Source organism: Parambassis ranga, chromosome 19 (genome assembly GCF_900634625.1).
Source record: "Parambassis ranga chromosome 19, fParRan2.1, whole genome shotgun sequence".
Lineage (NCBI taxonomy): Eukaryota > Metazoa > Chordata > Actinopteri > Ambassidae > Parambassis > Parambassis ranga.
This window is the reverse complement of record NC_041039.1, coordinates 5,294,949-5,321,129: the sequence shown is the minus strand read 5'-3', so window position 1 is coordinate 5,321,129 and position 26,181 is coordinate 5,294,949. Positions and strand designations below refer to the sequence as shown.

The 26,181-nt window shown below is 40.6% G+C and overlaps 3 protein-coding genes across 5 annotated transcripts; 2 read left to right on the top strand and 1 right to left on the bottom strand.

Moving 5' to 3' along the window:
- The first annotated feature begins 296 nt into the window (after nucleotides 1–296).
- Nucleotides 297–13,677, top strand: htra1b (HtrA serine peptidase 1b). Its single transcript, XM_028431861.1, has 10 exons — nucleotides 297–756; nucleotides 4,011–4,110; nucleotides 4,222–4,336; nucleotides 4,420–4,509; nucleotides 9,483–9,677; nucleotides 9,813–9,845; nucleotides 10,253–10,367; nucleotides 10,683–10,740; nucleotides 11,801–11,896; nucleotides 13,104–13,677. Exons 1-10 carry the CDS (start codon nucleotides 297–299, stop codon nucleotides 13,270–13,272), a joined length of 1,431 nt encoding a protein of 476 aa, XP_028287662.1. The 3' UTR covers nucleotides 13,273–13,677.
- A 3,549-nt stretch (nucleotides 13,678–17,226) lies between these two features.
- On the bottom strand, nucleotides 17,227–23,630 carry c19h10orf88 (chromosome 19 C10orf88 homolog). Of its 2 annotated transcripts, none has more exons than XM_028431796.1 (9): nucleotides 23,549–23,630; nucleotides 22,235–22,408; nucleotides 21,969–22,160; nucleotides 21,750–21,819; nucleotides 21,471–21,662; nucleotides 21,177–21,305; nucleotides 20,975–21,098; nucleotides 20,685–20,892; nucleotides 17,227–17,956 (listed from the first exon to the last, which is right to left on the bottom strand). In XM_028431796.1, the coding sequence occupies exons 2-9, from the start codon at nucleotides 22,375–22,377 to the stop codon at nucleotides 17,719–17,721; spliced, it is 1,296 nt and encodes a 431-aa protein (XP_028287597.1). In that variant the 5' UTR covers nucleotides 22,378–22,408; nucleotides 23,549–23,630; the 3' UTR covers nucleotides 17,227–17,718. The 2 variants fall into 2 exon arrangements, with proteins under 2 accessions (XP_028287597.1, XP_028287596.1); XM_028431795.1 differs by lacking the exon at nucleotides 23,549–23,630 and adding an exon at nucleotides 22,792–22,989.
- Nucleotides 22,995–26,169, top strand: asb3 (ankyrin repeat and SOCS box containing 3). Of its 2 annotated transcripts, XM_028431793.1 has the most exons (10): nucleotides 22,995–23,059; nucleotides 23,281–23,485; nucleotides 23,595–23,762; nucleotides 23,851–23,963; nucleotides 24,047–24,179; nucleotides 24,271–24,448; nucleotides 24,589–24,807; nucleotides 24,897–25,199; nucleotides 25,302–25,435; nucleotides 25,537–26,168. In XM_028431793.1, exons 2-10 carry the CDS (start codon nucleotides 23,284–23,286, stop codon nucleotides 25,767–25,769), a joined length of 1,683 nt encoding a protein of 560 aa, XP_028287594.1. In that variant the 5' UTR covers nucleotides 22,995–23,059; nucleotides 23,281–23,283; the 3' UTR covers nucleotides 25,770–26,168. The 2 variants fall into 2 exon arrangements, with proteins under 2 accessions (XP_028287594.1, XP_028287595.1); XM_028431794.1 differs by lacking the exon at nucleotides 22,995–23,059 and having other exon boundaries at nucleotides 23,184–23,485; nucleotides 25,537–26,169.
- The last annotated feature ends 12 nt before the right edge of the window (nucleotides 26,170–26,181 follow it).

Genomic DNA, 26,181 nt, shown 5'->3' with positions numbered 1-26,181 from the left:
ATTGAATTCATGTATACAGTTATCTCGTCCGTGCACCTTTTTTAATCACAGACTTCCATCACCCCTCCCTCCCCCTTCTGTCACACGTCACACGGGTCCACCAATAGACTCCTCTGTTTATCCTGCAGCTTTTTATAACCCGGAGCAGCCAGAAAAGCGCCTCACTGCATCACTTTGTAAAGGTGCCGTGACCTCCACAGAGCTCAGGAGCGCACTTTAACTCCTCTAAGCCAGCACACAAACACTGAAACCTCAGCTTTCACCTTCTTCTTGAGTTTCTTCTGGACTGTGCCATCATGCGTCTTCGGTTCATCCTGTGCGTAACGGCCCTGTTCGCCGCTTCTTGCTCAGTGGTCAACGCGCGGATAGCGAAGCGCTTCGCCATCGGCTGCAAGGAGAAGTGCGACAAGTCTCAGTGCGCGCCGATCCCCGCTGATTGTCTTGCCGGAGACGTCCTGGACCAGTGCGACTGCTGTCCGGTGTGCGCATCCGGAGAGGGCGAGAAGTGCGGTGGCACCGAAGACAGAGAGTGCGCAGAGGGGATGGAGTGCGTGGTGACCGATGGTGTGGAGGTGTCAGCCACTATCAGGCGGAGGGCTAAATCGGGTGTGTGCGTGTGCACCAGCTCCGAGCCGGTGTGTGGCAGCGACGGTGTGTCGTACCGGAACATCTGTGAACTGAAACGCGTCAGTAACCGGGCCACGAAGCTGCAGCAACCGCCGGTGATTTTCATCCAGAGAGGAGCCTGCGGTAAAGGTGAGTGAAGACATACACTCTGAAGTGTGTTTTTGGATATGAACTTGAATGACCTTTGTAGCACCTAACACACACAGACGTACAACTCTGATATTATAAGATATTAAAATATATTATTATTCTATAATATTATTGTGTTTATCTCCTGATAAATGTTTATTCCTAGACAAATACATTAAAAATAAATATAATACGAATAACAAATAAAAAAATAAAACAATTCTGCTTAAAACAAAACACACATACACACAAAAACCTACAATAAAAGTCAATTAATTTTGAGTTACTGTCCTAAATTGCACTTCTCCTAATGGCCACTAGATGTCTCACCAAGCACCAACCCCTCCCTCTACATGTACATATTTGATATCTACACATCTTGTTGAGTCCATATTTGTTCACCTCTTGACTCCATGTGAAACATCATTAGACAGATTTAATTTTTTTCACATTGAAGGCACCAGCTAGCTTGTAAAGTATCTTTTATAATAAAATATTTGACATTTATTACATTATTATGAGCACAATTGCACTGAACTACCCCACACCTTTCACACAATCTCTCTGTCTCTCCCTCTCTCTCTCTCATTCACACACACACACATATATAAACTTGATGTTATCTTAACAAGGTCCTGCAATTAGGCCAGGATGTCCTGAGTGCCTGCCCTGTACTGCAACTACAACAAACAGTGGTCCCCTGTGAGAGTGACAGAGGCAGACACGCACTTTACCACAGTCACTCATGCAAACTGTGAAGTTACAGCTGTGAACACACCAACTTTATTCAGGCTTTTATTAGAGTTAAGTCAGGTCAGAGTCACTCATTTTAGTCCTTCTGTCCATCCATTTTTTCCCCTCATTCTCTGAAGCATTTTCTCCTTCCCTTCCCTTATCTCCTCCATCTTTGATCTCTTTTTTTTAACCAACAGGGATGGGCAAATTTTTCTTCTCTCTGGTGATTTGAACTTCTTTGGGGGAAAGAAATCTGGAAGCTGTCAAACTAACACACACACATGCGCAATATGTTACATCTTGGATGATTCATTTCTTGGATCTCATTGGTCAATTGTGTAACTTCCTAAACAGACACAGATCTAGGTCAAATATTCATTTAACCCAGATTTGAAGAAGATCATTATGTTGTGTGTGTGTGTTTTCCTTACATTGCATTTTGTATTTTTTCTGCTTCCTGTGCAGACTTGCGGGGCCGTCTGTCAGATTGACAGGCTTGGATACTGTGTCAACAAAACACTGTTGTTGCACGGTGACTCAACTCTTTTAGGAACTGGGGGAATTTCTTCCCAAATGATACCCCCTTAAAAAAACAAGGTGTCATTTGACTTTAAACATGGCACACTTTGTTTTCATTTTCATGTAAAACAAGAAACACATGGAAGTTTATTATTATTTGTTTCACTAATGTGCAGAAACCCTCTGCCGAAGTGCATTCAAGGACATCCGATCAGTCATCACTGCTGCTGCTGCGTAACGATTTTTAACCTCGCTATATGCAGCGCTGTTCCAGACACCTGTAGAGTGTTTGAGGTTGGGATGTTTCTCTTGCAAGTCTGACTGACTCCATTCAGTTAACTTCAAAGCTATAGCAGCTGGCAAACCACCAATCCTCTAGCCAATACACACACACACATCAGTGTGTTCCAGACTGTCAGCTGCAGCTGAGCTAGCAGTGAACACACACACGCACACACAGCAAACTGCTGCTCAGTGTGAAACTTGACAGCAGCCATTTGGGGGAGGTCCTCAGGAAAACTCATCAGTCACATAATCCTAATACTAATACTAAAATGTAACATTAACATGCCTGTACAATGAGAGCATTTCATTTGCAAGGTCCGTGTTTGATATGAAGCCACTGTAGACCAATCAGCTCGAAGGAGAAGCGATAAAAGAGAAAGAACTAATGGATTCTGCTCAGATAAGATCTGATGGCAGCTGAAATATGTGGATGGAATCAGCTGAGATATGGTACAGTATGAGCTGTGACCCGACCCGAGGACAAACAGAGACATGTCCTCACTGGTGTTTTCTGAAAATCTAAAGGTCTTATTTCAATGTGGCTTATTCATCATAATGGCAGAGTAGGTACTACATTGACTCTTCAGCCCCTCTTGCATGTGAAAACAGCCTACAGCTAGCGTGCACGTGTCATAATAACAGAAACATAACATGAGGTCCATATTTCAGTCCTTGAAAATGGAACATTTTAGAGGCAGCATCTCTATGCGGTTGTGCATGTTGGCACCTGTTGCTGTGGAAACTGAAAATAGCAATCGTGGAAAAGGACCAGGTTTTTATTGCCTAACCCCAACCTCGGGTGAAAACAAAACTTAAAACTGCAAGTGAAACCAAAACAGCTAATGGTGTCGGGGGGCCTGAACCTTGAACTTCTAGACGAAGGTCCACCATGCTATCATGGAGTCGGGCAATATATTTATATGTTCCCTTAGCATAAATGTGAAAAAAAACAAAAACAAACCCCTCAAAAAAAACAGCTACATAACTTAATAATGTCCTGTTGTGTTATAGACTTGCACTGCTATTGCAAGTCAAATAGCAGCCTTTTGGGGCCCTTTTAATAAAGTTTGATTACTTTTAATTGCATTATAAACGAGTTGAGTGAATGTCTTTATTGGCGTCTTAATGTCTCGTCCCACATGCTGCTTTTACGTCACACTAAATTAGGAAAATATGTTTACGATACAGACATGCAGACCGGGGCAAGGTGTTTAATAGTCCCAGCAGATCACAGTAGGGTTAGTAAGGGCTTAGCTATTAAACGGAAAGAGAAACGAAAGTCACGACAGATGTGGCAACGGCCTGTGGAGTTATGTAAGGTGACAATGATGGTCACACAGTTGATAGAAAAAAAACAACATTAATCTCCCTCCCCTGCTATCTCCCCATAACATTTAACTCAGTGAGTCATTTCCTTTGTTTTATAAGCATTAGTGGGAGCAATAGACAGTTTGCAGCTGCTCTAATAACCTACAGTTCATGTATAATTCACTCCACATCTGGGTTTACTTTAACAACAGCAGCTACGCTTTGGGTCTCATTGCACCACTCCGAACAAGTCACCGGGTTAAAGTCCGATAATGGATGACGATTGATGATTCTCTGACACCATAGCAAGCTTGTTATGCTTTTATGTAGTCGAACCTGGTCACACAAGCCTGCTACCCAAGTGGATAGGTAATACTCCACTTTAACAGCGTGTCTCCACTGTTTAGGTCAGCAGAACCCAGACAGTCTTCGCTACAAGTACAACTTCATCGCTGACGTGGTGGAGAAGATCGCACCTGCTGTCGTTCATATTGAACTCTACAGAAAGTAAGACCCAGCTATATCAACGCTTCCGTGTGAAAAACCTTTGAAAAATGTTGTTCCTGAAACTGTTTTCTTGAGTCATCGTCATGCCTCCTGTCTTTCTTTTTGCTTCAGGTTGATATTTTCTAAGCGGGAGGTGGCAGTAGCGAGCGGTTCTGGATTTGTTGTCTCCGAAGACGGACTCATCGTCACAAATGCCCATGTTGTGGCCAATAAGCACAGAGTAAAGGTGCGCAAAAAAATTAATTTATATAATACATCACATTTGGTTAAAAGTTGTCTAAGTTTGTGTTTTTGTAACTGGAACTCTAGGTGGAGCTGAAGAGCGGAGCCACGTTTGATGCAAAGATCAAAGATGTAGATGAGAAGGCCGACATCGCTCTGATAAAGATCGATACGCCGGTGAGCAGAAAGAGGAATGTGATGGGTGTTACTAATACCAGATTGTGTATTGTTCCTAATAGAAGTGTTTTTTCCCATGTTTTTGGAAATTCGTAGCTTTAAGGTGGAGTCAATAAGATGCAACAATAGGTGGCGCCACATGCACGTAGCACGTAAAAAGCGAGCATGCCCCTATGTAAACTAGTGAGTGTGCCCCTGCAAACTATGGTGCCAGTGAACTTCATAATGGCGAGTGTCCGTCCTGAACAAGTCAAGTGAACTAGCAATCGAGGTTATTGTGCAAACTTTAACCTCACGCTGATCATTCATCAAACAAGAAATAAGGTGTGTCAGAATGCTAACAGTTAAAGAAAAGCTACCTGCGGTCGCTCCAAAGATATTGACAGGGATGTGGGTCAGTACGAAGCCATCAAAAGGAATAAGGGGTGTCTGCCTGTAGGCAGAACCATTATCCAGCAGAAGGGCCAGGAGTTTTTGCTTTACATTAAAAAAGCATTCAGTTGCCTGAATGAATAACTTAGGGATCCAGATCAAGATCATCAGAGCTCTATCAAATGTCTCCTTCTATTTTAGGATGCTCCCCCCTCTCCTCTCCTCTCCTCTCCTCTCCTCTCCTCTCCTCCCTTTTTTTTTTTTCCCAAAACACGCTTTTGTAACACTTCCTGGAAGGTATGTCTGGTTTTAATTTTAGCTTTAGCACAGTGGGATTTTTGTGGCAAGACATCTCAAAATGACATAACAGCTTATGAAAGTAGGAGTAGGGTCAAGAAACACGGGAAATGACTGACCCGGAGGACAAGGTTTTATACAGGAAGTGAGATTTTCAGTAGAAAATAGTGGGGGAAAAATACCCAGATGTTTTGACCAGATACTGTCTGATATAAGCTGGTTAAAAACTGTAAAAATGCTTTTTTTCAGCTGAATCAGAGAAACCAGGCAATAAATTAGAGGAAATGAAGTCCAGCTGCTAATGCAGAAAACACTTGAGAAAGTTGAAACGTGGAGGATAAAATAATAAAAACTCACAATAATAAATGTGTTGGATACTGGCTAATACGATTAAATAAGACAGCTAGGAGGAACAACTTGTTTTGCATGCCAATCTATCAGAAGGGCAGGTTCAGACCTGCCGATGCCACCTATTTTGCCTCTTCTGATGACATCAGTGTTTTTTGAAGAGTTAGGAGGTAGAGCCCACACACAGGACGAATTAAATTTTACGCAACAAATCCCACAGAGGCCGATGCTGGAGCAGGACGTGCAGGTCAGACAATCTTGGGTTTTTTATTCACGGTGTGTTGGGGCGGCTAGTATAGGGCGTAACTGGAGCTTCGGGAGATGAAACTCAAGCATCAGTGGTTTGTGGTTTACTGCACTTTTCAACCCTCTCTTCTCAAAACACACGCACACGCACCTTATCATAACATGTTAAGCACCAGTCCCTTGATTGACATCTTCTGGCATTATAATTGCTTCTAGAATTTAGGTCTATGGTGTAATCATTGAAGGCAGTCCAAAACACCTAATCAGTGAGTGAGGGGAATTCCAGTGTCCAGTGAAGCAACGCTGGACACCTGCAGCTCAAATCACATCTTATATATCATTGACCTACTGTTGCTACTGAGGCTTCCAAAGCTAGGAGCGTGTGCAGACAGGAGCTGCCCAGATGTTGTTTGTTCTTAATCTTGATTCATTCAGTGAAGCCTCCCGGCGATATTCCACCTCAAACCAGTTCCGATCATTTTCCATGACACGTGTCCATGAGCAGTTCCTTCAAGCTGCTTTTATCTGATCAGCTTTAACAGGCCCGGACATCTGAAAGGCCAAGAGCAGTGTCTCATATGACTAAGTATGTATAATCACATCGCTTAAACTGATGATAAACCTGTTAATGTCTTCCAAAGAGTGAAAGAAGAAAATCATACTTTTATTTTATTAGTTTTCTTGCACAAAGCTTCAATTCGTTGGCATTATTTTTCAACTTTTAGCAGCACCTGCTGCAGCTCACCTAATTAAATACTATGGAAGCAGTAAGAGGGGATTGCAGTATTGAATGTATTGAATGCATGTTTTCTGGCTTGATTTTTGCTAAAAGAATAATGGCAGTTTTTTTTTATGATGTTTTTACACTAGAAACACAGAATTAAAAGAGTTGGGCAATGACTAACTAAAGGGAGAGCAGACAGAAGACAGGCAGTGGAAGCAGCAGCATATAATAAGAAGGTCAGAACAAACAATTAGAGAAGAGGGTGAATAAAACCACTGCTTTGTTGCACTCTGCTGTGTTGTCGTCTCTAAAATTACTACTACAACACGGGCCCCCTTTGGCTTTGTAATCGCACTCCGGACAAATGCTCCCCACCTGCAAACAACAGAGTGGGAAACATGGTCATTTTTTTTTTTTTTAACGGGTGGGCGGAGCTCGGCAGGCTGCGTGTCAGATGGTGGCTTCGAATGCTGTTTGTGGTTCAGTACAGGCGAACAGAGGAGGTTTATATTCAGCAGATGGAGTAAAACTCTGATTAGAACAGCTGAATGAATCCATTCATAACCAGCTTGTTTATGTCTATATAAGCTTCATGGTGTTATTTAGTTACTTAATAGGGATTGACCTCATTAGAAAAATTACCGTTTGGGTATAATTGTATGAGTATTTATGAGTTTTTTTTACTGAATATCTAGGACTATATAATTTATTCATACATTTCAGGTTATAAATTAATAAATTCATTGCAGTAATTAATGCACTCTTGGGCCTGTGTGTAGGGCTCTGTTTTTTAGTTTTGGTCACATACCATGAATGCTGATGCACAGACAGGATGTGTGTAGAGCATACCTGTGGGTTCAGGCATGCTTTTCCTACATGTCAATCAAACATACTTTTAAAAAAAAGTTTCACTGGTTGTATGGAAATGTCTTTATTTGCTGCTTCAATATGTAAAACTCATGCGGCACATGTGACTGCATCTGTTTCTCCTGCCCTCCACTTCACCTTGTTCCTCCTCCCCCCTCTCTCTCTCTCTTGATGTGTTTTCTGCGTCGTTGTTACTAAACCTTCCGAAAAGTGGGTCAGAGTCTTCGGGCTTGTTATTTAACAGAGGAAATGGGCTACATGTGTCTGTCAGCAGCTGGGAAACAAACTGCACGCGCACACGCACGCTGACAGACGAACAGACGTTTGTCATGCTCAGTTGAGTGTGGCATGGACCTAACATCATGGCTGCTTTACAGAATGTCTCAGTGTTTCTGTTACACGTCACTTCTGGGTCTTGAAGTAGGTTAGTAGGACAACGTGCAGCAAGCCTGTTCACGAATGGTCGGCCAAACGCCGAATTCTCCGAGTTTTTATGTATTGAAAGAACTGTGCAGTGATTCATTTACCTCTGGTGTCAGTTGGTCATAACTTTATAACCACAGAGATTCTATAAAACTGTTGGCAGGCAGTACAAGTCCTTCTATGAGGAGCCATGCAAGACATAGTTCATGAGAGTGAGAATGTATGTATGTGCAAGAAAAAATATATGTATGTGAGAATTTACAGTATGTACATAACTAACTAACTTATGGTCATGCAAGTTATAATTAAAATAAATATAATAAAATAAATACAAATTTTAATGGCCATGCAACGGCAACATAATATTATAGATTATATCTAGGAGGATTTGCATGTACAATCCTTCATGCATTATTCATAGACAGAAATGAGAGACATTAGCGAGCGACACTGAGCAAGACGGGGAGTAACAAAATCCCATTAAAGTCTGTTTAAAGAGATTATTACTCACATCCAACAGTGAAAAGTGCAGTGACGGGGATGGAAAAGCTAATATTTAGTGAGTGAACTCCTACTCAAAGCTTTACAAATATAGTACAAATACAAATCTGTTGCAATTACACACAGCTAAAAAAATTACCACTCAGCAACTTTATTTGTGTGTTTTAAGTGTAATTATTCTAAAGATTGGATTGTGTGTTGTAAGGAGGACACACAAAGAGAACATGTAACACTGGTTGTTCATGGTAAAAAGGAGGCTCCAGAGCTCAGATGTGTGATTTGCTGCTTTTGGGTTTGCTCAGTGTATTTTTTTGTTGTGCATGAAGAGAAGCCTCATTCAGTCATTCAGCTGACTCAGCTCTAAGCAGGAAATCCATGTCTGTCAGCAGCAGCTGAGAGACAAACAAACTGCTGTTTACCTCGGTGCAGATGCTCCTGGAGCCATCCCGCATCAGTTAATAGGAATTTACAATTTTCTCTTTATATATATATATATATATATATATATATATATATATATATATATATATATATACATATATACATATATACATATATTCTCACTTCTGAGAATATCTGTAATTGAAAGTGATAAATACATATGTTAGAGTGAGAATATACAGTATGCATACACTCCTCTTACACGTAACATGTACATATATTGTCATATACATAAAATATTCTCACTTTCACATACATGCACATGTAGAGAGACAAGTATTTTCCTTACATACACTTTCTTTACATAAATGTATTTGCACTCATTTTCATTTAAATGTATTCTCACTTTCACATGCATTCTGAGAATATATGTAATTGAAAGTGAGAGTTATGTTAGAGTGAGAATATATACAATAAGATTGTAATTTAGGAAGACGTTGCCTGGTTTGAATCTGCCTGGGGCCTTTTTGAGTGGGAGTTAACACGTTCCCACACGTGCCTGTGTGAGTCCCACATACCAGAGATGCAATTAGGGAGTCTAAAGTGATCGTAGGTGTAAGTGTGACCGGTAGTTTGTCTCTCTCTGATAGACTGGCGTCCCTCTTGCCAATTGACAACTGGGATAGGCTCCACACCCCCACCCCCATGACCATGTAATACAGAAGAAGTGTGAGATTAAGAATTGTAATTATTACTAAAGAAAATATATATTTCTCCTTGTCCCCCTCTCCCGTGTGTGTGTTTGGTGGAGCAGATTAAGCTGCCCGTCCTGCTGCTCGGTCGGTCTGCAGACCTGCGTCCAGGCGAGTTTGTGGTTGCCATAGGAAGCCCTTTCTCACTGCAGAACACAGTCACCACCGGCATCGTCAGCACCACCCAGAGGGGAGGCAAAGAGCTGGGCCTACGCAACTCCGACATGGATTACATTCAGACTGATGCCATCATCAATGTGAGAGAGTAAAAACTCATGACACAATCTGCTAATCTGCTTATTTTAACAGTAACCTCAGACAAATATATATATATATATATATATACATATATAAAGATTAACTCTTTGATAGCTGTTTTTTGTTTCTTGCAGTACGGCAACTCAGGAGGACCACTAGTCAATCTGGTAAGTGAAGAAACTGTATGCTTGATCCCAAAATTGAGAAAAAAAAAACTTTAAATAAAACAAAAAGAATACTGGAAGAGTTTAGAATGCTAGTCACACTCTGAGATTTGAGTTAATCTAATTGATACAGAATTGATGCAAAACAGAGATATATACGCAATCTCATATAAACAAGCAACCAGTACCTTATTAGGAAAGGTAAATAAAGAGAGATTAGCTAACGCAGGGCAAAAGCCCTCTAAGTTGACAGCTGACTCTGATTAAGAGTTTGTTTTCAGCCAGGCGTGTTACTAAACCGTGAACAATGTGGCGTCAGAAACGCTGTTTAACAAGCTTCATGTGGGAATTTGACTTTTACTGTTAGGAGAGTGGAAATTAATGTGTGTGTGTGTGTGTGTGTGCTGCAGGACGGGGAGGTGATTGGAATCAACACACTGAAGGTCACGGCAGGAATTTCCTTCGCCATCCCATCAGACAAGATCAGACAGTTCCTAGCAGAGTCACACGACAGACAGGCCAAAGGTTTGCTATCAGGGACAGAGACGGGGAGGGCTGGCGGGGAAGACAAGGACATGAAATAATCTTACATTTTTTATCAACCCAACAGTTTAAATACACAAATGGCTTTGTTTTATGGATTCTGCTAATTTCCTCACAATTTTGTTTCTTTAAAAAAAAATAGTCTATATGTTATGTTTCAAAGTTAAGACTGTTTCCAAGACAGATAAATGCATTTTTTATTGGACAAAACTCTTAATTATGCAAGTTTAATTGGTAAGTTGCATGAAAGAATAACATGGTAGTCCTTGTTTGAACTGCATTTCCTCCATTCTCCAGGTAAAACATCCCCGAAGAAGAAATACATTGGCGTCCGAATGATGACCCTCACTCCAACGTGAGTTTGTTTTTACATGTTCGCTTTTAGCTGCAGCAGGGGCTGCTGATAAATCTTGATCCTTGATGAGTTGATCATCAGCAGGTGGGCAGTGTTTTGTGGAAGTTCAGGAAGGACTCAAACGCAGACAAAGAAAAAACAAGTCCAATAAAAAAAGTGAGCTTTGTTCAAAATAAAAAAATACCTCATTGAAGGTGCAAGAAGAAAAAAAACAAAAGGTAAAAGGAACAAAACCACAAAAGACACACACAAACAAACTAGAGAAGCAGAGGGGGTTGCTACACACAGAAATCTGACAGTGACAACATGGTATAAATGGGAGCGCAAGACTTAAATACACAAAGGGTTAACAAGGCACAGGTGAATGCAATGAGGGAGAGACAGGCAATCAACAAGGAGGGGAACCACAGGAGGAAGTAAAGCACACACACACAAGGTGTTACATGAGGAAAACCAGAATTTCAAAACAAAACAGGAAATGAATCTAAAAAAAAGGAAAATATGGATCATGACCTCATGGCATTTTATTGACTTTAAACTGCATGACTGCATTTTAGAATATTGAAAAAAAAACAGGTGCCATGCTTTCTTGCTACTCATTTTGTTAAAATGGGTCTTTCTCAATCCCAACTTTCACACATAACAAGGGTGGTGATCATATCAAGACGCGTGACCTCAGCTTTTAGATACCTGCTGCCAAATGACCAGTTCAAACAGGAATGTTAGTCCTGCAGGTCAGAGTCAACGCCTAATCCACTCCTTTGGGGAAACCGCATCAGGAAACACCCCAAACCACTAAAACAGGATTATTAATTTTAATAATACCAGTGGGAATATTAAAAATTAACAGTCTCTGTATCACTTTACATGGTGACTGAATGATGCAGGTACTTTGTGGACCACCCAACAAGAAGACAATTAATAAAAGGAAAAGTTTTACATGTTGTGATTCAGTGTGACTCACATGCATCATCCTGTCTAATTTGATTAACATCAGTGTGTTGCTATCAGCTTTATTATTAAACGTTTGTGTGTGTTTTCTATGATTTTCTCAACTCAGGCTGGCTAAGGAGCTGAAGGAGAGGCAGTCAGACTTCCCAGATGTCACTTCTGGGGCGTATGTCATTGAGGTCATCAGCCGAACTCCCGCTGAGGCGTAAGTGTCTCTTCATCAAATGTGAACATTTATAATATTCATACAGCAACAGCAGATTGCTGTTTCTTCCAAGTGTGAAAAAAAAACAACCCTATGTTGCCTTGTCATGGTACGAACTAGCTGTGGAACTAGGATCAATGAGCCCCGATGGACTGAGCAGGCCCCGCCCACCAGTCTTCATCATCTCATATGTACACACCCACAAGTTCAAGAATAATCACTTTTATATTGTTAAAAAAGTATGAGACAAGTGTGTTGATACAGAATTAGATTTTTATTATATATATATATATATATATATATATGTACTCTTGCATACACGCATTCTCACTCTTACAAATCTCACTCTCATACATACGAGAGTATGTATATATATATATTCTCCATTAACGTACATAGTCTCATTCTCACATACATATATTCTCACTCTTACAGATACCTATATATCTTATGCATACATACATTCTTCTCTAGTGCACACATGCATTCTCACTTTTACATGCTCTGTTCTCTCTTACATACATACGGTCATACTTTGTCACTCTCATACATTCTTCTGAGAATACATGTATGCGTGACTATATATATATATATATATATATATATATATATATATATATATATATATATATATATATGTATTTGAGTCAGACTGTACACATGTGAGAGTAAGAATATAAATATGTGACAACAGCATGTATGTGAGAGTGAGATGGGTCACGATGAGCATTTCATTTCTCTGAAAGGACGTAGATTTTAACTGTATGTGAGAGTTCAGTTCTGATTTTTAAAACTGCTGTTTTGCTTTTGGAAGCGGCCTGAAAGCTGGCAGTGAAAAGAGAAGTATGAATGTTTCCCACCCAGACTGTCCAACTCTCTCTAACTACTTCAGTCAAACTGTAGTTGTGAGCAGATTTCTGCTTGGTTACACTTCAGCTGTGGAAGTGGAGCCTTTTACATTTAAAGAACTCCAGAGTCCACTTCACTAAAACACTGAACAACATTATAAAAAGTGATCCTCTGTTTTTTGAGCTAATACCCGTGAACACGTTTTTGACTGTCAAGTTTCAGATTCTGACTGAAAGATTATTGACAAGACTAGATTTTGGAGGACTTTATCGGTCAGATTACAGTGATCAAGATTACTGATGATGATATTTGTTGATTAGCAATAACTGATTATTCACGTCATTGTTTTTTCTAACAGAGCTGGCCTGCAGGAAAGTGACGTCATCATCAGTGTAAACGGCGAACGAATCACTTCAGCCAGTGATGTCAGTGCTGCCATAAAGCGGGACGACACACTGCAATTGGTGGTCAGGCGAGGCAATGAGGACGTCATGCTAAACATCGTCCCAGAAGAGATCGACCCTTGACCTCTCTACTGATGGAGCCACCAGTCTTTTTTTTCAACCAGTCATGAACTCTTCGAAAAACCCAAGCCACCATTAAGGGGCATGAGTGATGTCTTGGGGGGGGGGGGGGTCGCACGCACCTAGCACTTGTAATTGTTAGCACTGCTACCATGGAAACTCCAATTCTGTCATCATACTTTTCACATTAGCTTTAATTTCTCCTCTAATACACATTTACTTTCCATCATCACAGACCTTTTATGTTCAACTAACATCATCTGTCGCTACCAAGAGGTCACTGCAGGTTACCGTAGTTTCACTGTGTACTGTACGTTCAGGATGGAATATTTTGTAATAGTATTTTTTGTCTCTGTTTGAGGACGATGTTTTCAAAAAAAGGGAATAAAATTATTTTTTAAAAAAGTACTGCTGTGTTTGGTTTTCAGCAGACATGGTGGTGAGCATTAAGACCAAACAACTCCACTTTGGTCTCGTGTCCATAGGACATTGTTCCACAAGTGTTGTTCTTTGTTCAGATGCAGTTTAGTGAACCTCAGTCCTGCTTCCATGTGCTTTTTAGACAGAAGAGTCTTTCTCCTGGTAACCCTTCAAACAAACTCTACTTGTTCAGTCTTCTTCTAATTGTGCTGTCACATTAACACTGAGCATGCTCAGTGAGTTCTGACATGTAGCTCTTGGGGGTTTTGTATTTCTCTGATCTTGGGCTATACCAATAATTTGGCTTTGAAAGCCAAATGAGCAATACTTGGGTTTAGAATATTTTATTACATACACATAACACATACAGGAGTTATTGGATCTCAGCATCCATGTTCTGTTGTCATGGAAACAAAAACAAAACAAAAGAAATATTTTGTTCCCCTCTCTGTGACTCTGGTGTGTCCTCCCTATGTACCATGTAACACACACACACACACACAACCACATCATGACACAATCAGTGTGTGTATAAAGGCCCACTGGTGCAAAGTTGTTGTGTAACACTTGATACAGTCATAATATTCATCCTAATATGGTAATGTGGCCCTGTAGCCAAGTGACACTGCTACTTTACCTTCATAGGGCCCCTCAATCATATAACATGGGTTGTTTTTCTTCCCTGACACCTCAATGGGCCCCTCAATTAAATATCACATGGTATGTTATTACCACGTGTCTTATAGTGCCCCTCAATCAGGTAACCTGTGATATATTATGCCATATGTCTTGGTAAGACCTAAGTCATATGCCATGAGCCACTTGGCCAATTAGCCAAACAGTGGTCTTTAGAGGGCCCCATTCTATGATGTCTGGATGAGTTTTTGGTTGATGAGTCTGAGCTAAGGGGCCCATTAAACTTAAACTGCTGACATCAAACAAGAGGAGAAGGTGAGATGGGACCTTTTCTTTCATTTCACTGGGATAAGACGTGAATGGAACCAGTAACCTGATTTGTCCCCCCCCCCAGAACTATCCACTGCTGCTGAGTCACCATTTAACAAAACATCCACATGTTGATGTGCTCTGCTTATTTAATCTGCAACACATTTCATTTCTGAAGGTTCAGCTCACAGCTACCATTTGCATACCTTGGCAACAGCATTCTTCTATATTTTTCTTCATTTTTCTTTTGCTTGCATCGCATTAATGACTGCTTCAGTAACAATGGAGGACTTTCAGTGACCTTAGTGGTTTGTTTCTGACCTACTTATGAGTCAGCTGCTGGAAACATAGTGGGAAAAAATCAACTAAGTTGATTTTACATTTTGGAAAATTCTTAAGCAACATTTTCCTTTAACTACTCTTCTCTTCCACACAATGTAACCCTAAGTCAACATTGTCCAGTCCTTAGTCATATAATTAAGTTATAAAATGCTGCACTGGATCCCAAAGATACAAATCTAACTCACCCAAAATTTCCTGCTTGATATAGTTGTCTGAAACTTGCCTTACTTTCCCCCTTAAAGCCCGATAATGTTGTTTGACTTAGAGGTCTTTTTAATTGGTAAAGTGAACCCTCATTTCTTGCAGTCACCCTATGTCACATCCCAGATTTGCCAGTAGAGGAAGGGAAGCAATATAAATCCATATAGGTCAAACAATTAAAGATTTATTGTTGGTGAAATGACAAGGCAAAGCTTTCACATCAAGAGGTGGGGGTTTAGCAGCTGCTGCCAAAGGTAGAGATAACTCATACGCAGGTGGGAACAAAGGGCTAACTAAAATCAAACATAATGATCTATACGGAAAGAAAAGTGGATCTAAGGTAGCTAAACCTAGCTCCAGAACACTGCATGGAAACCATCAATACACAGAAACGCTATTTGTGAAATGGTCCTTATATAGAGGAGCTCCAGGTGACCAGGCAGCTGATTGGCCAGTGGATGAAGGCACCTGCCCATTGAGGGCTGCACTCCTACAGACCAATTGAGGGGAGGAGATGACACAATATGCATTGGCACAAGACTGTTACAGAGCAGGCAATATTTCTTCAGATTACCAGCTACAACTTTGGATATCACTTGGCGATCTCAAGCAGTTTGCATAATTTTGTATTTCTTTGTAAAATAATGTGTTCTGAAACAGAGTTATTCACCTCATCTGTTGTTTGGTTTTAAGCTCTGAGGAATTTGACATTTTCCATTTCCTCTTGTATTTTTCCACTTTTCGTAAAGCATCTTCAAGCTTCACTTCAAGCTTCACTAGCTTCAGTAGTTGCATGAAGATCTTTAGACCTTTTGCCCCTTCTCTGTGCACAGCAGACAGGAGGCGAGGTCAAAGCAAAACAACGGTCTTTTTATTCTCCGGCAGGAGTCAGAACACGGGTGGTCAGTCAGACAGAAACGACTGGAACGCTCGGTAGGAACACACAAGACGAACTGGCAGGGAGTGAAGGGAAGCACACACACATGATATACACAAGGGAGGGAGAGACCTGAGACACATTAGGGCGGGGCAGATAATCAACAAGGAGGGAAACACAGGAGGAAGTAAAACACACACAGATACACAAGGGGAACAGAGCCTTTCACAATAAAACAGGAAAAAACCGACACAATCCATGAAAATACAAATAAGGCCGACTATCAAAAATAATCAAAATACAATTATACTAAAATAACCAGTACATATTGTGTGTACAAATATTGTGTACACACAATATACATTGTTTGATGATGCAACACGACAATGTAATGTTCTTGGGGTTCTTGGTGGGGTAAGTTGAACTTTAAACCACAGCCACTATTTTGGAGAAAAAAAAAAACATTCTCTTCTGGCTAATCAAGCTAAACTTTAGCTGAATTATCGGCATGACCTAATACATTAGCTAATCATCAATGTTTATGACATATGTTTATAGACCTGGTTACATTTGCTTTGCATTTACACCTTTATAATTCACATGTACAAAAAAAACCATGAACTTCTCTCTTTCACATGGAACAGCAAATGAATAGTGATTGTAGAATTTATGGTCACATGAGGAGGGGTGGGTCAACGTCCTCCCTTCTCCCCTGTCTTACACATATTTACTTAAAATAGGGGATTTAAGTGTAATTTGTGCATATAGTTATTATTTGATTAAACTGAACTAAATATTATTATGATGGAATGAATGTCCAAAATCCAGTCATTCAAAATCATTATTTATACAATAAAAATAATTATTGATCTATAATTTACATTTTGTATGTTCCTCTTGGTGTCAAGTAAGTGTGGCAAAAATAAAAAAAGACTATTTTTTTTCTTCATTTCTGCCTGGGACACAATTTGTTCCAGCCACTTGTTGTTTTTACATTGGAGCTAATTTTTCTGATGTTCACCACTCGCATTACTAAAATGATTATATGGTTGTTAGGTTGTGTTGTTGCTATTAAGATGGGTTTGTAGAGCATTAGAAGCTTCAGACTAAGCTTGGTATGTAATCAACCAATCCATTGTAAAGCTTCAATTCTTCAAGAAAGCCTCATATAATTATTTGTATAAATATATTTTTATTTGCTATGAATGTCAGTGCATTTCAACATCACAGGTCAAAACAGGTCGTTTTAATATAGTTTACAGACATGTAGATAATTAAAAAAAAAACATTACAGTTCCATATTAAAAATACAGTTACACCTTCTATTTACACTTCTTTACCAGTATGTGGATGTGTACCAAGTGTCCATTCAGGTTTGAACTGAACCAAACAAGTCAGACTTGATGGACCAAACCCCTTCACATCAGATCTGTTTTCAAAAATGAAAAATCATGTTTGTTTTTTTTTGCAGAAATTGCCTGGTTTTAAGGAAATGTTAGACTGAGTCTGAAATAATTAGAGTGCTTATATTTCAATTTAAAGTGTGTATTCTGCTGGTGCATGTAGTTAAAAAAAAATCACTTCAGGTGTTATATGTTGAGCATTTAAATTAACAGACTCATTTCCCATTTCAGACAAGAGGAAATAAGGCCCATATTAGTCTTTTAGTTGTGAACTTGGTGCGTGGGAGATGTCGGGGTGATCTGCTGCTCCAATGGTACGGTGGTTTCCGCTCCTCCGCCTGAGGTGCTCATACCTCCGTGGTTCTGTGTGACGAGTGGCAAGACGCTCAGCAGGACCTTCTCCAGCTTCTGCTCCAGAGCATCGAGGCGACGGTCCATGTGCTCCTTCAGCTTCCTCTCCATCTCCACTAGGCGGTGCTCCATAGCTGCATCCAACTCCCTGTGGTGTGAAGGGAAAAGGGGGGGGGGGGCACTAGTTATACTCAATCGACACCCAGGTGCACAAATACTGGAACATTTGTTTTTGCTATTTGGGCTCTGTACACCACCAAATTGTGTTTATAATCAAACACTAAATATGCAAGCGAAGTCAAGATGTTCTGTTTTAAATCAAAGGTTTGGACAAAAGTGTGAGTGTGTGCCAGAAAATGCCTAAAAAAATCCTGCCCGGTTCTGAAATAAGATTCTTTAAACTGATAAAAAAAATACCAAGATGAAGCTGTACCAGAATGATGGCAGAGAAGTGTGGAGAAGAAAAGGAAATAGTTCATGATACAATGATAGTGGAGGTGGTGTTATGGCATTAACATGTATGTCTGCTTACAGAACAGGGTCACTGCTGTTTATTGATCATGTGACTGCTGACAGAAGTAGCAGGATGAATTCTAGAAAGTACAGACCTATACTCTCTGCTCAGACAAATGCTGCAGAACTTAAAGGACTTTTTTTGCAAACTCTAATCTGGTCTTGTTTTTTCAGATTATTGATGGCCCTCTCCACTTGTATAGATGCCTCTTTAGACTTCAGCGTTCCAGTGCACACCTACCAAATGCAAATAACACTCAGACCCACCTGCAGGACTCTGATCTGCTTCATTAGACATGGAGTAATGAGGAAACCTGCCACACCTGACAAACTGTGTGTCAGCCATTGCTGTTCCATTATAACACCAGGAAAGAAAGTGACGTAAATACTACTTTGAGAACCCTTGGATCGCTCAACAACGGTCAATGTATAATAACAGCTGTGTTTGACTTTTGCATATAAATCAGAGGTTGAACAGTGTTTGAAGGAGGAGGCAGAGAAGTGAGCTGTGACCCATTCATGAAAAACCAAAAGCAGACACAAAACCTCAAATATAAACACAGTTAAGAGTCTAAAAAGCTAAACCACCCACACAGTCACCGCTGACCATCATCCTCCCCCTAACCTCAAAATGCGGCTGTGTCAATCTTAAATAGATTTCTGTCTGTATGAAACTCCCACACAGCTGATTCCGTGTATGTTTTTGGATGAAACCACCCAGCCAAACAAATTCCAAAAACATTACTTGTTACCCTTAAGGATGTTGAAGATTTTTCAAACCACCTAAAATTATTGTTGGAGCCAGTCCTGCTTCCCTGGCAGTGTTGTTTTTAACTAGGGGAAATCCAAACTGCTGCCGCCGCTGTTGTTTGTTTGTTTGTTTGTTGTTTGTTTTTGTATGTTGTGGTTCATATCCGATAAAGTTTGGCTCTGATCCGTGCTGGCCATCTGAGCAACAATATGTATTTTATCATGGCTTCACAGCGAAATTTGTAGTCTGACTTGGTGTATTTTTGTCTTTGTCTTTCATCAGAATTTCTGATCCATTTTGGATGAGTTGGCTTACAGGTGTGACAAACACAGAAAGATAAGAGAGCGGCGAGTGGCGTGTTTGCTGAGCCACAAAAAAATCTCATAATGATAGACATCAGTTGCGTCATCTCTATATGTGACCAGATGATTGTGGGTACACAACACAACACCAAGTACACAAGATCCCTCTTGAATATTCTCTCTACAAAAGTTTTAACGCAAGCAAACCCTCAAGTAAGCTACATAAATTTGTAGAAATATATGTGAAGACGTACCACAGAGCTGCTCTCCTCTTGTGTTTGATGCGGAGTCACAGTGGTGTTCTGTCTCAGCCCACGTGTGCCGCTCAGCACTGACAAAGACTCTGATTTATCAAACTGCAGTTTGTGTCACAATGATGTGTTTCAATTTAATTTAGTGAATTTACTCAGCGGATACCCTAGGCTTTTTTTCAGTCCTGGCTAAAATAGATAAGTAATTCATTTTGGTTTGATGCAGGCTGTTTTAATCAATAACACATAGGAAAATGCTGATAAATGAACTCTATTGTCTTCCTCCCTGCACTGACTGTTACCAACCACTTCAGATAGACACAGATCTTTCTGTTAAAACTGTTTACCAACCACTTACAAACCTTGTTTTTGTCAGCACCAGTAACTTTATCATCATCTTAAACCAGCAGATGTCATGGCTTAAAAGGGCGTAACGATATCAGTGAAAATTCACCATGATGCTGTCGGAAATGTTCGGGCGTCTGCTTCCAGCAGCATAACATTACAAGCCAAAAATGCGACCTCAGACAAGCAGAAGTATTGTTTCCATTATAAATGAGTCTCTGTTTTATCCATGCGCTGTGTTTCAAACTATGCGACTCTGCTGATGATGCGGCTACATAAATGTTAACACAGTGAACAAATATGTAATGGTTTTTGCAGCTAAACCTCTGTTAAAATTTTAACAATAATTAAATTGTATATACAAGCGGACTATGTGCAAATATGTTTACTTCTCTTGCGATAGGACTAGACCTAATAAAAGGATATCTTGATTAATATAGTAGTATTACAATATAGTAGTATTACAATATTACAATATTGCTGTATATTAGTAATAGAACTGTTCACTCCCATGTCAACAGAATCCTAGCAGTACCATTTTATGGACACAAGGTGGAGCCAATACATCTAAGACCATACAACTGAATACAGTGGACTCTCAAGAAGCCCGGAAGAATGGGTTGATGTTTGTTTATGATATAAATGCTCAACCAGTTGAATTAGGAATATTATTGAAACTGCAGGTGAACAGGATGGAGTAAACGCTCCACTTACCATGTGCCATTTTTCATAATCTTCTCCTTCTCCGCTGCTGCAGCATCATCCAGTCTCAGCTGCGTCACCTGACCACAGACGTTCTGGAGCACGGTCAGAAGTTCGGGTCCTGTGTTTAGTGCTGGCCCATCCCCGTGCCATTGCAGGAGGTGTGACATCATCTGTGCCAGCTGGGTGTGGCTTGTCGGACTCCCGTTCTCACTGCTCGCTAGATGTTGTAGGGATATATTTTGTCAGATACATTTTGCTCTATGTCTCCCAAGATATTTTTGAGAAATGATTATCCTTACTTGTGTTATTACTGTTGACACTGGACAGCGATAAGTCTGGAGAAGAAGTAGTAGAGCCCTCTGACATCGCTCCATTCTGAGGCTGTGGAGCTATGTCTGCAGGCCGGGTAGCGCTGTCCAGAGACTTATGACAAACACAAAGCTTTATTAAACCATTTGACAATTTTTCAAACCTTGTTTTACTGACAAATAAAACTGTCACCATGGAGTCTGCTGGCTGGAGCAGACTGCTGATAGCTGCTGGAGAAACACTGACTCCTCTTGCAAAAGCCGAAAAAGCTCCGCTACCCATTAGGAGAGGCAGAAAACCACCCAGAGAGCCAGTCTGATTCTGCAGAAACACAATTCACCATTATTAATGCAGCCACTTTTCTGTTCCTTCATATTCAGATAACTCAAGAGGCATATCGGGAAAGAGAAAAAAGTCTTTTAGTAAAGCCATTATGATTCCCATCGCCACCCACGAGGCTCAGAGAAAAAGGAAATTTCCTCCCACCTTCTGCTGGAACTGCACCATGTCCATGAGGTTTTGGGCTCCCGGCGACAAACTTGTTCCCATCTCCTCAACTAAAGACTGCACCTGTTGCATATCTATGCCAGGTCCACGGACTGGACAGGACTGCAGTGACTGAAGGCCCACGATGACACGACACACTAAAACACTGGTTCTTCCACCCAGTGAAAGCAACTAGGAGAGAGACAACTTGTTAAAAATATATAACATTTTTTCTTTTCTGTTTACTTTTTTAGACTGATTTTACACGGAGCATCTCACCTTCACTTCACAGGCTGAAGATGGATTCTCAAGAATCAGCTGTTTCTTATAAAAAGGCCCTCGGTCTGCACTATAAGCCACAAAAAGAACAGGAAGCAGTGGTTTAACAGACAACACAACACATTAAATTTTTTTATATCAGAAACTGGATTTTGTAGAAATGTAATCAAATCAGAGGTTCATTTAGATATCTGGCAACCCAGCCTTTTGCATCTGTACCTCTCTGGCTGCGTGCTGTCATCCCTTGCCCCCCGTACTGTCCCGCAGTACTCTCCTATCTGGCTATACACCTCCATAGTTCGAGCCTCACTGATGACCAGCAGGCGGCTGATGGCAGCCTGGGAGGTGCAACACACCGTCAGGACACATGGGGAACCTTCCTCCATCTGCTCCAACAGCACTGGACCACTCCTGCGAGAAAGAGATAAACATGTTATTCATTCAAAAATGGCAAATATATAATGTCCAGCTTAAATGCTTCTTACCAGTTTGTGTCCTCTCTGTTTGACTGACTGAGCTCCTCTTCATCTTTGTTATTTAGGTGAACAGGGAGCAGGACATCAGTCAGGTGATGGCCATGAGAGTGACTGACCCAAGCGGCTGCGCTCTTCACATCGATGTCCACCATGATGCTGCAACAGGGACTGTAAACCTCCAAGCTAGAGAGACAAATTGGCCCATGACAGGGTTTAGTTTAATAATGATTAAAAATGTGACATATTAAAGATATTTGGGTAAACGCCCCTACTTTTGCCTAAATGTTTTAGGCAAATTTAGAAAACAGAGCAGGATATTCTAACGCAAATGTAATATCTACGAATATTATGACTAGTCTACTGGAGCTGTTATGCCAATGAAATCGTAGAACTTGGATATCTAGAGTAGAAATTTTGTTTACATATACGTATCAGGATACGAGAAAAAGCCTCACATATCTATATTATTCAGAACTTTTTAGGTGATACTTCATATATAACACAAGTCTTTGCCAATTGTATAAAGTACAATAGCTCGCTTTCTTTAAGCAAAAAGGCACAATTACCTTACAACCGCTGAAGATGAACCCTTTTGTAAGCTTCCGTATTATGATTTTCTTCGCATTTCTTCAGACGTATATTAAAATACAATGTAACTACAATTAAACGACCGTTAATAGTTCATTTCAAACTCAATTTAGCTAGCGCTAAATCCGAAGCCGAGAACCACAGCTGGCACGCGACGGGTAGTGACATGTTTTGGCGTGACGTCATCAAACGGCGACCCAACCTTCAGTGCATTATTTTTATTTTTATGGAGGCAACACTATTTGGGTATATAAGTTTAACTAAAAACCTGTCATTATCATTATTGTTTGGAAATTGAATTGCGTAGAATAATTTAATTTTCACAATACTGGGAATTCTGCTTACGCTGTGTTGTGTTTGCTAGCAACGTAGTTGTTTAGCATTGAACGTTAGCTTTGCGTATTATGTAGCGTTTGTTTGAAGACAGCAGTGGCATAATTAATGTATCTGACTTTTTTCTGGAATAGTTGATGGACTTCACAGAGTGCTACGGAGACACAGTCTCCAGTGTTGCCGCTGCTGCTCGTTCAGGTTGTAGAGACCGGGTGAGGACGTTGATAAAGAGAGACTACAGTGTGGACTGCAGAGACAACCGTGGTTGGAATGCCCTCCATGAGGCTTCGGCTGCTGGAAGTGTAGAGTGTGTGCAGGAAATTTTGTCTGCTGTTGGCGGTAAGAAGGGGTATTATACACGTCATCCTTTATAAATGAGATTCTATTTTAGATAGACTTCACCTTTCTTTTCGGTTTCTTTTTCCTCCATTTTCTCTGTGTACATCAGGCTCTTCCCGTCACGAGTCCGCCTATGTGAACTCTTTGACCCATGAGGGGGAATCTGCCTGTTACTTGGCAGCACAGCGTGGACACCTGGCAGTGGTTCGACTCCTCCTGAAAGCCCATGCCAATATCAACCAGCTAACTAATGACTTGTCATGTGCTTTATATGCAGGTAATCTGCGGACTTTATCAACTTTTACCTATTATATTGTTTTCCAACAAAACAATTTACCAGTTTATTAAAATTTATTTGACACCAGCTGTAGACAATAGACACAAGGATGTTGTAGAACTGCTGGTCAGTAAAGGTGCAGAGGTCAATAGAACACACACCCCATCCTGCTGGACCTGCCTTCATCAAGCTGTTTATAAGGTAACAATGAGATTCACAAATGCACACACACTGCTCTGTGAGGTGTATCGGAACCAGTAACAAACATATTGATCCTCCTTAAGGGTCACAGCGAAATAGTACGCATTCTTGTCAATGTATCCAACCTGGAGGCATTAGATGACCACAGGATTTCTCCACTATTTGTGGCTGCACAGTATGGACAAAAGGAATGCTTGGAAATACTTGTCAATGCTGGTAATACCATTTTTCCCTCACTGAGTCTGACTTCTCTGTTTTTTACTCCTCTCTGAAACAAGTCAAGTACAATGAGCTGTTACCATTTCAGGTGCCAACGTGAACACCCAAGCAGCTGATCTGGCAACACCGCTGCTGTTAGCCTCTCAAGAAGGTCACCAGGCTTGTGTGGATTTCCTCTTGGACAATGGTGCAGATCCTAACATAGCCTGCAGTCATGAGTGGCCACAGCTTCCCATTCATGCTGCAGCTGAGTTCGGCCACATCGGGTAATGACTCATTTGTTGACACATTTCTATATCTGTGTAGATTTATAAACCTGGTTTTCCACATCACTGTTATTCAGTAAACTACAATTAATGACTGAAATGGTCATATTTTCATTTGCTTTGTACCTGTGTCATTCCAGTATCCTCAGGAGGATGATAGCCGTTACAGATCGAGTATGTGACCACAACGATGGCATGGTGAGTCCCCTGTTTGTGGCTGTCCACAGTGATCAGACCAAGAGTATTGAATTGCTCTTGGAGGAAGGGTATAGCCCAGATGCTCAAGACTGCACAAATACCCTGGACTTCAGTTCACCCCTCTCTTTGGCCTTATGTCAGTCTTCCAACAAACCATATAGGTGAGTTAGAGGGCTGATTTCACCTTACATGATGGTACAGAAATTATAGTAACCCAGATGGATCTATCCCTAATTATGATCTTTTTCAGCGAATCTGTGAAATTGCTAGTAGCTGCAGGAGCGTGTTTGAGTGAGGAGGACTGGATGTATGCCTTAGCCACTGATAAAACAGATCTGCTACAACTGATACTTGAGCACAGATGGATCCCTCAACCGGAGACTTTTACCAGTGACTGCATCGAGCCACAGCATCATGGGAGAACTGTTTTAAAGCTGCAAGAATTGAGAGGACTGCTTTGTGTGGCATTGAACCAAGTGCGTTTTGCTGCCTGCTGGCTTTCTCCACTCCTGAAAGGAGGACTAGAACCATCTTTACTGTTCCAACCTCACATGTAAGCTGCCAAAATATTATCTAAGCTCTCAAAGTTTTGGATTTCCTGTTAGTTATCAATAAGCCGTACTCAATCAATTTCTCTGTCTGTTACGCTTTCTAGGTTGGAACAGGGGGACAGTGGGGTATTAAATTACCTCCTAGAGTTTGTAAACTGGTCGACTCTGCCTCCTTCCTTGAAACACATTCTGAATCAAAGGCGGGCTGAGAAATCGTGGGAACCCTTTCCACATTTTGGTGCAGTAACAGAATATGCCCTGTTTATTTTGTACATTTTACCAGTGTCTAGTAAACACTGAGTCAAGTGACGTTTTGCTTTTTCCTCTACCTCTCTTTAGACTCCGTTCCCTCTCTTTCCCATATCTGCCGGCTGAAGGTTAGGGCACTGCTGGGACCAGATCAACTGATGAGGACCAGTATAATCCAGCAGCTCCATGTGCCCTCTCCACTTTACGACTTCCTGAAATTTAGGGACATCCCAGAAGCTTCCTACACACACTCACCTCCATCACCAGCATTTAATCGAATACAAGAATATCGTAGTACACACCAGCACAGACATGTTCTTTAACATCATTCCTGTTATTTTGCTTTAGGCTTATTAACATCATTCTGTTTTACATTATTTGACAGCTTCCCATCTTGTTGCTGCTCATTGTTGAAGGTGTTTACTTGTACATCCCTCTATGGCTGCATGAAAATTCTTGTGTTAGAATGCATCATTTGATGTATATTTACTTAATATTCTGTATAGCAGTATTACTAGTGTAAGAGTTTAAGGTTTTAAAAAAATGACTCACTTAAAATGTTATGAGATTATTTTAGTTTTGTATAAATGTATTTTACTTATGTTTAAAGTTAGAGCCGATGACTCCAGTAGAGCCTAATTTAATGAACGTTTTTAATCTTTAAAATAGTGTCCGTTCGCCTCCGGTGTATTTGTATATGCTCCGTTTGTGATATGAAAATAAAAAACACTTGGT